Raw genomic sequence first — 15,412 nt, forward strand, 5'->3', positions numbered from 1 at the left:
CCCGCGCGGGGCCAATGGGGAAACCGCCCGCCCCGCCCAAGCCGGGCGGCCCGCGCCGGCCCCGGCCCTCCGGCTCCCGCCCGGCCGCCAATGGGAGCGGCGGCCCCGCCCGGCGGCCCCGCGCAGCCTCGGGGCGGGCCAGGTGGGTGGGCGCCGCGGGTTAAATGGCGGGAGGGCGCGGGAGAGCCTGAGGGGAGCAGGGGGAGCGCGGAGCGAGCGGCAGCCCCGGTGCCGCTCCTCTGGGGAAGCCGCCGTTCTCGGCTCTGTCTCGGCGGGGTTCGAGTCGCGGAAGAAAGATGAGGAAGAGCTTGTGCCCAGCCGGTTTGTGGGGACGGCCCGCCAGTGCCTGAAGGGGCTGCAAGAGAGCTGGGGAGGGGCTGCTCACAAAGGCTCGTGGTGATAGGACTGAGGACAACGGGGATAAACTGGAGAGGGGCAGAGTTAGACTGGCCATAAGGGGGAATTTCCTCTCCATGAGGGCGGTGAGGCCCTGGCCCAGGTTAGCCGCGGCTGCCCCGGCCCTGGAGGTGCCCGAGGCCGGGCTGGGTGAGCTTCGAGGCCCTGATCCAGCGGGCGGTGTCCCTGCCCACCACAGGGAGTTAGAACCGGGTGGGCTTCAAGGTCCCTTCCAACCCAAACCATTCTGTGGTGCAGGGTCAGCCCGTGACCTCCTGGGAGCCCCCTCTTGGTTTAGTGTTTGATAGGAATGGTTGGACTCGATGATCCAGTGGGTCTCTTCCAACCTGGTGATTCTATGATTCTTCTTCTTTAACTCCTGCTCTGTTTGTGTCACCCAGCTCTGGGAGTATCTCAGCAATGCCACATCCCATCCCGCTGGTGCGGCTCGTGGGTCTCCTCTGCAGTCGCACACTTGTAACCACCAGAAATTTCTGAAACCCATTTGCCTTCTGAGTCACCAAATGCCACCACCTGTGCCTCGGCCAGTTCCACGCAAAGGCCGGCTGCTAAGAAGAGGGAGGGGATACTCATGCATGAGTTCATTGTAGTTCAATTAAAGAGCGCGTCTTCTGGGAAAGGAAGTGTGGTACCTCAACTTCTAATTGAACTGATTTCATAAACAAGGTACGGGGCCAGATGTACCAATTAGTATAAAGAGTTGTGTCAGATCCTGTGTGTTATAATTAGTCATGGCACTAGAGGTCTGTTTGTGCATTGTTGGAAGGTTTTTGTTGAAGTCTCAAATTTCTTCTTTCCAGTTTTCTGAAGTTGAGAGGCCCTTTTTTTAATCTGTGTGCGGGGAAGGAATTGAGTCAAATAAGATTCAAGAAATGACAGTTTGCTGGTGATGCTGGCGTGCAGCACGTTTATTCTTCATGCTCAAGGAATTTGAGGGAAGGGAGAGTCTCCCAATCATCCATTCAAGGACCCATGCAGAGAGCTTCAGGGAGAAGGAGAGATGAATTGTGTAGCTTTCCAACTTAAATCTACTTCCTAAATCACTTTGTTAAGTATCGTTGTGAAGCCTTGAACGCACACTTCTACAAAAAAATGTGCCACTTGTCAGTAACCTACTTATTGTGATGGCTTTCACAGTTAGTAATATCAAACTTATTTTTAAAAATACACATTTCAAACGGGCATCTTTTCAATAACCTTACTTTTCACTTAGTTTCTCAGTAAAAGTTTGCAAAACCAAACTTGTTAGAGAATTGCAGAAATTCATCACCTGAAAATGGAAGTTTCTCTACAGCTGCTGCTTTGTGAAAGATAATCTTGGAAAAATACACCACAGCCATCCTTGAGTATCTAAAACTTCAGTTGTATTCTTACAAAGAAATTCACTTTAGAAAAAAAGCTTGATTCAAGTTGTTCATCAGCTTGAATTTTTTCTCTTGCCTGTAAAGAGGTTATCCACTCTTTGCATGCTTTTTCATATTTGAGCACTTAAATATATGCACAAAACCGCATCCCCATTTTATTTGCTTTTTAAGAGTTCATTTTCTGTGTTGGGGAGTGGAAAAACTGCTATTCCATCCTCTGCCTGTCTTCAGCCACTTTGTAAACCACAGGCAGCGGGGAGGTTGGAAACAGCCTTGAGTTTCATTTCCTGTTTCTTTCATGGTCATTTTTATGAGGAGTTCAGGGAGTTGCTAATAGATCTGCTTGATCTGCTGAAAAAGCAGATATTCAAACAGTATTTGGATGGATATTTGAATGCTGCATTTAGGATAAAGTTGTTAATATGCAGAGGAGCGGTGTGGACTATTGACAGAAAGCAGGTTGTAAAGCTCTGGAGTTGGGGTGCATAGTAAGGCTGAAATGTGAACCTGAAGCATCTCCCTGCTAATGGCAGACAGCTTTCTTCAAATAGATACAGAGAAGAGTAAAGCCTCAGTTAAAAACAGGTACCTGAGAGAAGTATTTTTGTATTATGCTTAAGGAATCAAATATAGTCAAGGACCATCAAGGTAGTTATTACTGTTTCAAAAGGCAGAGGTTCCCTGGAGCTAGCTATTTTCATGGGATTGTTTATACCACGGTACTTGAGTTAATTGCTAGATAGATGGAAAAAGCATCTTAGAAAAATCGTTGACTGAAGATCTCTTTGATGTATCAAAGAACTCTATATTCTTGGGCTAAATTTGTTACTTGGATGTTCTTCAAATGCTAGACGTGTTTTATTTGCTAGATTTTATATACACAGAGTCTTTTATACTATGAAAGTGTTTAAACTATTAAAAGCAGTTTTGATTGTTTCATGGTTTCTATTCATACCTCATTAGTTTATTAGGTGAACATATTGCTTCCATGGCTTGTTAACAACATTTAAAAGTACAAGGACAAAACTTGGTATTTGTTTGGAAATAAACATTCAGTTAAGTACATACTGCATTTTATATTCACAGCAATGGAATATGTAAGGATACTAATTGAGTCATTTCATTCCTACAGAGTCCATAGTTTTAAAACTACTTAGCTAGCCAGAAAGATGTAAAATGTGTGCAGCTACCTGGAATTCCACACCAAGACTACTGCCTGCAGTAGCAGATTTTTGTATCGAGTCTGTGTACCAGTTCAGAAGGGATTCTTTTAAATTTTCGTCTGTCTGTTCCAGAGCACTGATTATATTTAAAACTGTCACTGACTTAATATTTTGCATCTAGTCAGTTTTGTGCTCGGTGTCTTCTAACTCAGTAAAATGTGTTTCTCATTTTAGAAGAAAGGGTGCAAGAATGGGGAAGTTTTTCTCCAAGAATCCATTTCTGAAACGAGCAAATCTCTCGTGTCATTTTAATTTGGATAATTATTCTACCAACTGTTGTAATTCTTTTTTATAACTTGAGGAAGAAGAGAGCTGTACTTGTGGAAGATGAAGTTCATTCTGGGAATTCATCCTAATGCGCTGGCATATTCCATGACTACGTTAGGTGCTGGGATGATGAACAGTATCTTTAATTTCTACTACGTTAAGCTTTTCCTAAACCGATACAAAATTTCAGAAGTAGCATTTCATCAAGCACAGGTACTGTACAATGGAATATTTTGATTACCATGTTGTGCTATGTGTCTGTGTTACCAAAATGAAGTTTAGTGTTATGGGTTTTTTTTACTTAGGAATTAATTTTGGATGTATCGCAAATAGTTATATGGTAAATTAAGATTAAATTTAGTTAACCCGTAAGCAATTGAAGGTACCCATAAAGTACATCGTTTATGGTCTTTAGACAAAAAATGTCCAGACTTTAATTTGCTGTAAAGATTTTTAGCTTTGGTAGCTTGAAGTACTGTTCTAAACTAATCTTGCACGTTAGTTCCATTGATATGTTTGACATTAGTGCTTTCCTATGGACTGTTTAAGTGCTTAAATACTGCCTTTATTCTGCAAGTCATTATCCAGGTGAGCAACTCTTGTTGTAAATGGTCTCCTGGAAGTAATGGGGCAGCTCATGTTTTGAATTACTTGCTGTGAGAGTAATTTCTGGGCTTAGCAAGATGAAAGCCCAGATATATAATCTTGCGATGGAATGAAGTCTTATAGCCAGGGTTTTATTTGACATGTAGTTGGGCATTTGCCTATTAATTCATCTTGTTTTTCAAAATGACTATAAATCTGCAAGTAGCTTTTAGAATTTGGTCTGGAGTCTGTTTTGACCTGAGAAGCTTTCATCCTTCTTTATTCTTTGAATAGAGATTTATTTTTAATAAATATGGTGTTTATTACTTCTGTGTTTGTATAACCTTAGCAGCAAACTCACACTAATGATAAATTCTGTTGTGTTTCTTGTTTGTCACAGGTTTTATTTATGATATGGAATGCCATTAATGATCCTCTTTTTGGGTATATTCAAGACAATTCCAAATTCGCGTGCTGCTCAAGGCGCCAGTTTTCCATTTTATATGGAGCTCCTTTATATGCGTTAGCCTTTTTGCTTCCTTGGTTTCCTTGGAAACATTATGAGGAAGGTGACTGGTTAAGTGGTCTTCACCTCATTGTTGCATTATGTGCTTTTGATGGTTTGCTTACCTTTGTGCTGCTAGCGCAGTGTGCACTCTTTGCAGAAATTTCAACAAGACATGAAAGTAGGCTTCAGCTTATTAAATACAACCAAGTTGCAACATTAATAGGATCAACAAGCATTCTGTTTTGTGGTCTTATATCAGATAATATGGAAAACTTTGCCTATTTTCAGGCCTTTGCTGTTTTGGTCGCAGTATTAGCGACAGGTTGTATGTGTTACACAGGCAAATATAGTACCAGTCAGTATGAGCAGAGAGAAATTTGTGCAGAGAATGCTAATCTGGAAAACCGTGATGGAGCTCTGTCCTGGGCCTCTGTAATTTCATTGACCAAACAGATTATGACAGAGAAAAACTTTTTATTTTTTGTAACAATGAACTTCTTCCAAGTCTTCCACTTAGCCTTCTGCAACAACTTTATGATGATCTTTGCGGATAATCTTATTCCTAAGGATGTCCTTTCTTCCTCATTAAGAAGTATCATGTATGGAGCAGGCTTTATTTGTCCTCAGGTAGGCACTTTTCTTTTATTTCAAATTATAAGGAGTAGTGAACTGGAAAAGAGAAAGGGAACCCAAGCAAGTAATGTGTGAGAACAAGAAAAGCAGCAAAAGTATGTCCCACAAAATGTAAACGCACTTGTCTGCAGTGCACAAAAAAGTCCTCCTATTCATTCCCTTCTAACTTCTTTCACTGGATCTTTAAAACTTTCACTGTGTTTACTTGCTGGATTGCTCAAAAACTGAGTATCCTGACTTTCATTGTAGGTGCTGATGACATTCAGAATGCCTGAAAATCAGGCTGTTGTGTTTGTTAAATTGTAATGTTTTCGGTGAGTAAAATCTAAAAGAAGATTCACCAAAGTGCCGCTCAATTCACAGCTCAACTTCAGTTACTCTTTTGGCCTTTGCATATGTACCACACAAATCCTAAACATTCCTTCTGTGTTCCATAGCTCCTAAACAGCTATAATTTCAATTTTTATCCTTACCACAGGTTTATTAGTTTTTTTTTCTGTAACTCAAGGGGTGAGCTGAACTTCGGAAATAAATCAGAAACTGCAGAAGTTAGGAATGCTTAAATAATTTTACACTCACTATATAGCAATCACTACTGTTGGCAAAATCAGTGTGACAGTGTGAAACGAATGATCTTTCAGAAAATGCATCTCTCTCTGCTCCCCAGAGATTCTTTGTCTAGAAGGTCACTGAACCGTAGAGGGTTTGCTGTGACCTTATTTTTCTCAGGTTTTGTCCCTTTGAGCTCAAGATATAATAAGAGAATTCTCTGGTGGCAATGTCCTGAACTCACTTACTGGAAAAACACCCGACCCATGTAAAATAAAGCCCCTTCTTATGAACTACCTTCAGCAGCCTGTGCTAAACTAGAATTCAGCTTCTTGTTGTACTAGATCTTTTCCTCATATATGTCTATATATTATCTTTTCAGTGCCTTGTTCTTCTCAGTCATGCTTCGTTAAAGAAGATTGGTTATTACAGAATCATCTTGTTTTCCTTTTACTTTGAAGGAGTAGCTGCTGCTGTCATGTTTGTTCTAGGGCCAGAACACTACTATCTGTTGGCATTTTATCTCACAACAAACATGTAAGTAAATACACTTCCCTACCCATAGATATAGCTTAAACAATTCTAACAGAGTGGACGCTTGTTTCTAATAGCACGAAGATTTTTCCGCTGCTTTTATGGTTTTCTTTCTGTTCTGTTTCACTTATCAGAAGGGTTGAAACTTCAGTTGAAACTGAAGCACTCGTTTTATTCTGCTTCAGCTTTTCCTTTCTGCTTAAAAAAACCCGCAAAAAAGCCTTAAAAATGAAAAGCAATCAAGGTTTGCAGTCACATGCTTCCACCCACATTATCTGCTTTAACGTGAGATTCAACGATGGCAGAACCTCATCCGTTAGACACAGAAGATCTCAGTAGAGGAACTCTTCAGAGACTGTTTGCTAGAAAAGCTCAGACCTCAGTTGGGTTGCACAAACACTTATATGTAGCACTGTCTGTTTGGTAACCAATACTGAGTCACATTTTCACTGGTACTGGGTAGGTATGAACGCTGAGAATTAGTATTTTCACAGAACAAATACAGTGTGATGCATGGAAAACCTCAATGGAAAATAAAGACCTATTTGCATTAGAATGTAGTTACAGCAGTTCATTTTTATTTCTTCATTTTCTATTTCATGACTTTCTTTCTACATGTTCTTTCCTACCTTCCTTTTCTTCATCTCCTCCCTCCCCCTCTGCCCCCCGTTTTCATTCATATTTTCAGTATTTCCATCATGGGCTACTGTAACACTGAATTGTATGAACAATAAATTGAATTTCATTACCTGCAACCTCTATAAATGATGAAGATCTGTTTTGAATTCCCCTGGAAAAAATTCTAAGGTACCTTAAGACTATATGTATAAAGTGTTAATTGTTCGAAGCCTCTCATAAGTAAAAGCTAATCACACCTAACATTTAATAAGACGTAGTAATCCTAAAATGTGAGTTTACAGTTTCAGCTAACAGTCTGTTGAGTCGGCTTTGTGTGTGTGTCTTTGAAAGCATTTTTATATATAATGTAAATACATACATAGGAATACAAATAAAATCTCTTTTACTATTCCAATTTTCTCACTTTAAAGTTTGTCTTCCACAGAGTCTTTCCAGTAATGCTCATATTCTTTTCAGCTTTCAAGAGGAAATTTTTAGTTTCTCTTTCTTCTAGAGTGTTTATTTTCCCCAAATAACTTTAAACCACATTTACTGATAGGCAAGTATTTTTGACCTTTAGCACCAGTGCCCAGGAAAAAAAAACCAAAACAACAAAACAGAAATAACCCAAACTTTTCGATTTGTTTATTGATTTCTAATTCTCAATTACGAACACATCTAATAATGCTTTCAGAGCTGATGTTTATAAACAAATAAATTACCAGGTTTGAAAGAACATTTTAAATCACATATTTGTGGAAATGCCAGTATTGAGGTGTTTGTGTTATAATGTCAGTTATGATTTCATTGTGAAAGTGTATATGAGAACTATGATTATCTTATGTATTTTGTCTTTCTTTAGGGTAATTGTACAGGCTTCATTTAGTTTGTTCAATTTGCCTCTGGCAGATATTGTTGACGCAGATCTAATAAAGCACAAGCGGAGGTATGTCAGTCTTAACTGGTTTTCTTTAAATATGCTATCTATTTGCTGTTTTACTCTGGATCCTTGACACACAAGTACTTTTTGCAAGAGCAACTTGGCATAAGTAAAGATAAGAACTTCAATAAAGTTTCCTGCAATTACTTCAGCAGCGTAATTTAAACAGATTATCATGTAATTTCTTGTTTTAATTATGCTACAATATAAGCCAAATCTTTAAGATTTTTGTGTGTTTATTTTTGTTAGCTTCAGTTGAATTACTTTGTAAACATATACATCTATTGTCACTTATAGAATTTTCTGAATGAGGCCTTTCTAACATAGCAAAAGCACTTGGGAAGCTTTGCCTGTGCTACATAAAGTGCAAACTTCAAAGTCTAACTGGTTGCTGTTCTCTCTCTGAAATAAAAATTGATAAAAAGTGTGCTATGATGTAGCGTATTACAACTCATGTTTTACCAAAGTGCAGATTACTTCCTGCTGGTTCCATCGTTGTTTAGATAAGTGCAGATTCAGTCCTGGTCATTGTGTTAAAGGACTTGCCCCTCAAAGGCAAGAGATATTGCCTTCACGAGGGGGGAAAAGTAAGCCTCCTTTTCTGGCCTCACGTATGTAAAGTCTTAAGTTGTAATTATTCCTCCATGCACTGCTCAGTCTAACTTAACTTCAATAATTACTCCCTCCATGTGCACAAAGATGAAGTTGAGTGCAAATCCTTTCAGAATTGAGACCAAACTGTGTATGTATCCTGCAGATTTATCACCTTCATTTCCAAAGAAAATTAAATTTCATTATCATAGCTGATCAGTTTGCTATAATGTGTGAACTATAAAGTTAAGTATCATGATAGTTACCATTTGCATATGAACAGGCTTTTTTAAATTGCTATTGTAATTAATGTAAGTTTGTGTTGTGCATTTGATTTTTTTTTTGTTTTTCCCCCCTAAATATTTTAGATCACCACTTTCCTCTATGGTTTTTGGTACCAATGCTTTATTTACCAAGCCTGCTCAGTCTTTGGCTCCAATGCTTGTGGTTACAGTACTAAATCAATTTGGATATGAGAGCCTGAATAATGAAGTTGCTCAGCCTGATCTGAGGTGAGTTCAAAAGGGATATTTTAAATCATAGAAATTAACATTAAATAATCCTGTCATCTAACAAGTAAATTAATGTGCATTTAGTGCATCAACTGCACTTCAAAAATATTTTCCAAGTTTTTTATCTGTATAGAAATAGAAGGATTTTTTTTAAGAATAAATCATTTATTAAGCAATACGCAAGGATATCTACCTAATTTTGAGAAACAAAGGGTACATTTCAGTAGTTGAGCACCTCCCATTCTATTGCAAAACAATATGCTTGAGATCACCTAATACCTCTTATTAAGATACACATCCTGGCACCTGTGTTTTGCTTATCTCATAAACCTGCTTCCTTAAATATATAATCCTAATAGGGTTCCATTTAAGATACATTTGTGTTTGAGAGAAAACATAATCACTGGAGGGTGGGAATTTGCCTCAAGTAGGAGTATAATTTTTGGCTTCAATACTAGTTACCATTCTAATGCTAATGATTTCATTGCAGTCCCTGGAGACCTTAACACACAGCATAAAGCTGCGGTTGCTAGTTAGCGCGTGAGAGCTACGTGGGCTTTTATAAAAACAAGTTAACAGGTAGTTAGTAAACTGAAAGGGTCATAGGCTGTTTATTTATGACCAATAAGTGGAATTGGCAACATAAGGAATACCTGAGTCAAGACTAAAAGGCAAAAATCAGTCTTGATTAGGATTTGCTTGAGAGAACAACATAAATATCCTGAGAACTGCACTGCTCTCCCAGATTTTGAGTAGAAACCTTAAAAGACAATTGTATATGAACTTCTGTGGTGATAGCTCTTGAAGGAGAAATGACTGTGTCACCTAAGTCTTGGAGGATGTTTTGTATTTGAGGAATTTTCTAAAAAAAAAAAAGGTAGGAGGAAAAGCATGATATGAAAGGACAACAGGTGGTCCTCAGAAAAGCATCCTGACATACATAAAGAAGGCTTCAGCTTGAGGTTGTGTGTGAGAACAGATAATCTTATTTTAATGCATTCTGTAGATAGCCAGCCAGTGAGGTGATGTGAAGAAGACATGAACCACATGATAATGTCAAATAAGTTGAGTGATTTTTGCAGAAAAGCAGTAGGTTGAACTGACTGTGGATGTGAGAGGGCTGAATATATTCATCTTGATGATTCAGAGGAATTCAGATTTGAAACATTTTTTCTTGAACTGAAAGTTAAACCATAGCAAAAATGATAGAGCAGTTAATCCTGGAGACCATTTCCAGACACATTAAGGACAATAAAATCAGCAGCAGTAGTCATCATAGTTTCACCATATACAGGTATTGTCTGTTGCATTGCTTTTCTTCCATAGTTATTTCACAGAGCTTCTTACAGAGCAGAAGAACCTTAGTAAGATGTATCTTACTATGTGTGCTTGTTTAGTTTTGTGTGGTTTGTATGTTAATGTTCTGTGTAGTGAATGAAGAAAAATGTTAGCTGACCAGTAACATCCAGATGTTTCCCTTACCTTTCCCTCCAGCATCAAAAATTTGAACACAAGTTTTTGTGTTCACAGCAACTTTCCAGGCTTTTGCTGTAGTAAAACATTTCCTAGCAATGAGTTTACAGTTGAAAATTATGGAAATAATCTTTTCCTGCTCACACTGATTTTTGTGTAATATTGTCATTTCATTTCCTCATTCCTCACTTCTTGTTATAATGCCTGCTCAAAACCACTTGCAATTCTGGAGCTCACAAACTTCCTGAATTAATTCAGTTTGCAGATTGAAAGAAAAAAAAAAAAGGTCAAGGCAGGAAAGGTGTGTCTTTACCCCCTACTTCATTTATTTTATACATTTGATAGGATTTTATTAATAGCATACTCAGTATCTCTTGGTTTTGCCCATGGTATTGTTTGCCTCTGAAGTGTGGCTTCTGCTATGAACAGTGTATTGCTCCTCCAGAAGTCTTCTTGCTTTTTGGTGTCACCTTTTTCACACATGATGTTTGCCTATATGCTGTACACAATTCCATACGTGTTACATGTGATTCTCTATACATTAGTACACACATTGTGCCATATTCTTCAGTAACGTGGTCACTACACATCAGTTAAGGATTTTATAGTGGAAGCTAGCTTAACTATTTTTAATATCCTTAAAATTTGAGTAACAGCTTGCAGTGTGGAGGTCCTGTTTTGTTTTCTTCTTTTTTTTTTTTTTAAATTTCTTTTGGTCTGTCATAGCAAAGCGCTACCTGCTGCATGTGGTTTAGGGTTTTTGGGTTTTTTTTTGGTCTGGGCTTTTTTGTAGGGGGGCACGACGGGGGCTGGTTTGGGTTTTTTAGGGTTTTTTTTTCCCTTTTTTGGGTTTTTTTCTTTTGCTATGGAAAGGATACCTAGTTTAAAAGCTCCCTCTTCTGTCGGGCCACTGCACCTACATCTAACTTCTCTTAAATGTTTGCTTTTCTTATTCATTCTTCAGAACGCTCAGCTGTTACTACGATGAAACCTGATCTGTGTTTTCGATTTATCCCAGTCCCTTAGTGAAATATTTTCCCATTCCTTGTTCTGTGTGCTATAGATATGCACATTGCTTCCATTTTCTACTTTTCTTCCTCTTGCAGATTTTTGAGTCTTAACACACCTTTTCAGATGCTGTGTTCTATAATTGGATTATAGTGCTTAAATTGATTTCTATATTACATAGTACCGATGTGTACTAAAGTAGTGAACGGGATTTCTTAGATTGCCTACAGTGCATTGAAATTAAGTTTTTGTGTGCTAATTATGTAATTTCCTCCCAGCTATTATGAAAGGAGCAAACAACATAAAATATATATTTGTGTGTAGAATTAGAAAATATAATTGAAGTACATTTGATACCTGACCTACTTATATTTTTCTTATTTAGTACTGATTATACACAGCAATGTGTATATGCTGTATATGTAATATGAATGGTTTAAAAATAATTTGTTGTGAATTGACTATGAAAGTTAATCTTCTTCATCTTGAAAGCTGTGTTTTCATCTTCTTCACCAGTTTGTTTTTAGGTCTTCACCATGCCATGTTCTATTTGATCTGTCTGGTTCCGCTGTGCATTACAGTCATACAGATCCTGACGTGGACTCCCTTTTCAATCCAGAACAGTCACATCACAGCTGTACACTAAAGCTGTAACAGTTGGTCAGTAAATCTTCTGCTGAACTGTACCACAAAGAGAGTTAGTATGGTTTAAATGTGAAAAAGCAAGATGGCATTAAATGGACTATTAGACCAAACACAGTCTGAGCCGTTCTTCAGTCCGTATAGACTACAACACAGATCACATTCAGCCCTCGTGCTGCACCTACACAGAGGTTTTCCTAGCTCAGTTGTTTGCCTTTACTGGGCTTTACCGTTACTTACTGAATTAAGTAATTTCTGGTACGTACTTGTCACTGCTAACTCCTTTGAAGAATGGATTTGGCAAATCCTAATCCAGCACCTGGAATTCAAGCTAACTGTATTTTCTTCAGACTTCTGAATGTTGTCAGCTCAATTTTGCTGTACTGATAAAATGGCAGATCGCTGAAGTTGAAGTGGAAGAGCTGAGTGGAGATCCCTCATGAATGGCAGGGAGATGAGAAAAATTTAGGTAGTGTCTAACTGACCAATATCAAGACAAATCCACAGGAAGAGTCAAGAGTAATTAACTACCCTGTAGAAGTCTAAAGCTAAAGAAGAAAAATATTAAAATGCTGTCCAGTACAGTGTTGATGGATATGGAAAAGCTCCATACGTCTTCATTGGCTCTCTGAATACTTCTAGTTGGTGGTGGGTAGATGTATTTTTCTGGCTTTAAATGGGAAAATGATTTTGAAGGTACCATGTTGTTGGTACTTCACACAGAATGTTCTGGTGAAGGAAAGCTTAGTGTGTGGGTGTAGTGTGCAGTTACTTGGACAAACCTAAGCGCACACATACTTAAACTCCACCTTCTTAGCAGTGATGCATTGGCAAACTCATTTAATGTGCTGACATTTGAAGTTAATTTCTTATTAATAGAGTTAAGTTAGTTAATTCTTACCAAAATCTTTTCAGTTAAGCCTTTAAGTTGAACTTGTGACTTTTATAAAATACAGTTTTATTTTGCAAAATTTCAAAAACTTTGAGTCCTCTTTTTATTTCATGCATAATAAGATACATTAGCATCTTTACACTACTCCTGTGTAATAAATATTTTTTTTCTAATTGTGTAATGATAGATAGTTTAGGTATAGTATAGCCACTTCATTTTTGTCCTCTGTTTTGCCTGGGCAAACATAATTTCAGAAACACCTTTCTTATGGAGTCTGGTCACTTGAAAGTACAAGAAGATGCTTTACATGTAGCCTGATTTTAAAGTGCTGAGCCAGCTCATTTCCAAAGCTCTAAGTTTATTGTACCTAGATAACTTGGAAAAGAAAGGAGTATAAGAAGTTGCCCTGCGTTTTGGTGGACACTAGCATAATTTAATGAAGAGGTTTGAAATGCCAGTGTTGAAAAAAGTCTTTTGTGTCTCAGTTTTCACATTTGCAGAGCAGAAACTGGTTTTTCCTTGCCTTTTTTTGAAGTGCAACGTGCTTTCAAAGCGTTGAGTGAAAAAGCACTGTTAAATATTTAGAAATCCGCATGAGCCCTTTGATAGGAATATGAAGATGTATGTTAAAATGCAAGGAGCCAGAAGTGTGATGAAGTTTTAAGTTGCATTATCTGTTTTTTTATCTCTGTCTCGTCAGAGATACCATTATTCATTTGCCTTGAACATGCTAATAGCATTATGGGCACATACTAATGTCACTTATATTTACACATCCAAAGAATGTTTACACTAATACTAGAGCAGATGTGGACTGTGTGTTTATATTCTAAATTTTAAAACATTTACTGCATTGTATGTATGCATTTTGTGCCTGAAAGGCAGAAGGAGCAAAAGCCAAAGGACAAAAGTCTGAAGGAATTTTAAGTTAATGTAATTTTTGATTCATTATGTGAAACTGTCTTCTCCCTGACAATTCCTTTAAAATGGTAGTATATAAAATAGTTTTATCTTTCTTTACTGCTTTTATATTTCCTAAATTTCATGTGTTCATCCTATCCTCATAGGATTTATATTTTGACAGGTGAAAATGTTATTGTTCTGCAAACAGGGTTTCTAAGATGACTGCGTTTATTATATAGTTCTAATACTAAGTTTTTAGAATATAGTGTACAGAGAATACTGTGTGATACAACAGGAAAACTAATTTATGGATTTAAGAGTCAAAATTATATCAAGAATTATTTGATATTATCAGAATTATTTTTTTCTCAAAAATGCTTGGTAAAGATATCATTTTATTTGCTGAAATAAGAAAGGAGTAAGGGGTGATATGGCTGAAGGCACCGTTTGAATAAAACTGCTGCATCTTCAGAATTAAGGCAGGAGAAGTAAATAGTCAAAGATTTCTAAGCAAGTCAGCCTTAAGATATAACTGCATAGAATAAACTAGTTCAGAAAACAAACCTGAGAAATACAATACTAATGATTTCATGTGTAAAATAATAATTTTGCAAATTTATTATTTATTAATCTCCCATTTGTCTGTCTTATTTCTCTTGCTGTAAGGGCAGGAAGAAAGTGTCTTTCATCACACCAATAGTCAATCCAAAAGAGGACTGGAAAACTGCTTGAAATTCAGGTGGTGGTTTTACTACAAGATTTAGTGATAGAAGATCGGTGGTATGTTATGATGGACATCACTTATTCTGTCATTTCTCTGTCAGCCACTAAACTTTGTTATCTTCTGCTAAACCTACATGATTGGTTTTGTCCACAAATCAAGTAAAGGATGAGCAAGGGCAAAAGTTCAGTGTCTTGCAACAGCTGGTTTGTCTGCTTTCTCTCCTTATTAGCTAAGAGTATCTGAGCTGAAAGTCCAGCTGCTAGAAAAATGTTCCCATCTAATCTTGATAATTTACGTGTCTCTAAAATAGGTGATAAAGTAGATTTAAGTGTATATCATAAAATATGAGAGAGTGAGAAATTTCATGCTTGAATCCCATTCTAAGAGTTCCTCTATGAATTTGAGAATTTTGACCTTAGTATACAAATGAATTTTATTTATTGAAAATCAATAGGTAAAATAGTCTACTAGATTTAAAAGGATGTTATCTAATAGACACTGGAGAATGTTAGTCTGATATGGTAGTAATATAATATGCGGTTAGTGATAGAGTGAAAACATTGAATAAATGACAACAAAGCATGTTTAATTTCAAGTAGAAAAAAATAGATTTATGTTTTGTGGAGCTCACAGGCCTGCCTGCGTTCTTGGCTTGTATAAAATTACCTTCCCAGTGTCCTGCGGTGCTGGTCTGGGATCTGCTCAGTAATTCATGACTGGGCTGTGTTGACATGGCCAGTAGGATGTTTGCGTTTGAATGCGGTTGTACAGCTTAATGGGTGCAGTCGGGGCAGAGAAGCAGGAAGGGAAAGGAACAGTTCAGATAAGCCACATCTCCACAAACACCTCTGAGCGAGTTCTTACAGAACTAAGCCAGCTCAGGAAAAAGCTCAGTGATACGTGCAGCCGTAAGAATTCTAGCTGGTTTTGTAAAGGAACAATGGAGAGTGGGGGAGTTGTCTTAGACAGATGAACAAACCCACAACTGGGCTTCCCGAGTTACCTCTGGGAGAGAGGATTTTGGGTAGA

At 37.7% G+C, this 15,412-nt stretch overlaps 1 protein-coding gene across 7 annotated transcripts; it reads left to right on the top strand.

Moving 5' to 3' along the window:
- Positions 1-102: 102 nt before the first annotated feature.
- Positions 103-14,721, top strand: MFSD13A (major facilitator superfamily domain containing 13A). Of its 7 annotated transcripts, none has more exons than XM_069869870.1 (8): positions 103-142; positions 3,306-3,484; positions 4,257-4,991; positions 5,929-6,083; positions 7,561-7,644; positions 8,598-8,741; positions 11,739-12,512; positions 14,331-14,721. In XM_069869870.1, the coding sequence occupies exons 2-7, from the start codon at positions 3,332-3,334 to the stop codon at positions 11,866-11,868; spliced, it is 1,401 nt and encodes a 466-aa protein (XP_069725971.1). In that variant the 5' UTR covers positions 103-142; positions 3,306-3,331; the 3' UTR covers positions 11,869-12,512; positions 14,331-14,721. The 7 variants fall into 7 exon arrangements, with proteins under 7 accessions (XP_069725971.1, XP_069725972.1, XP_069725969.1 ...); XM_069869871.1 differs by having other exon boundaries at positions 3,310-3,484; XM_069869868.1 differs by lacking the exon at positions 103-142 and adding an exon at positions 827-1,083 and having other exon boundaries at positions 11,739-12,516; positions 14,326-14,721.
- The last annotated feature ends 691 nt before the right edge of the window (positions 14,722-15,412 follow it).

This window comes from Phaenicophaeus curvirostris, chromosome 16 (genome assembly GCF_032191515.1).
Source record: "Phaenicophaeus curvirostris isolate KB17595 chromosome 16, BPBGC_Pcur_1.0, whole genome shotgun sequence".
NCBI lineage: Eukaryota > Metazoa > Chordata > Aves > Cuculiformes > Cuculidae > Phaenicophaeus > Phaenicophaeus curvirostris.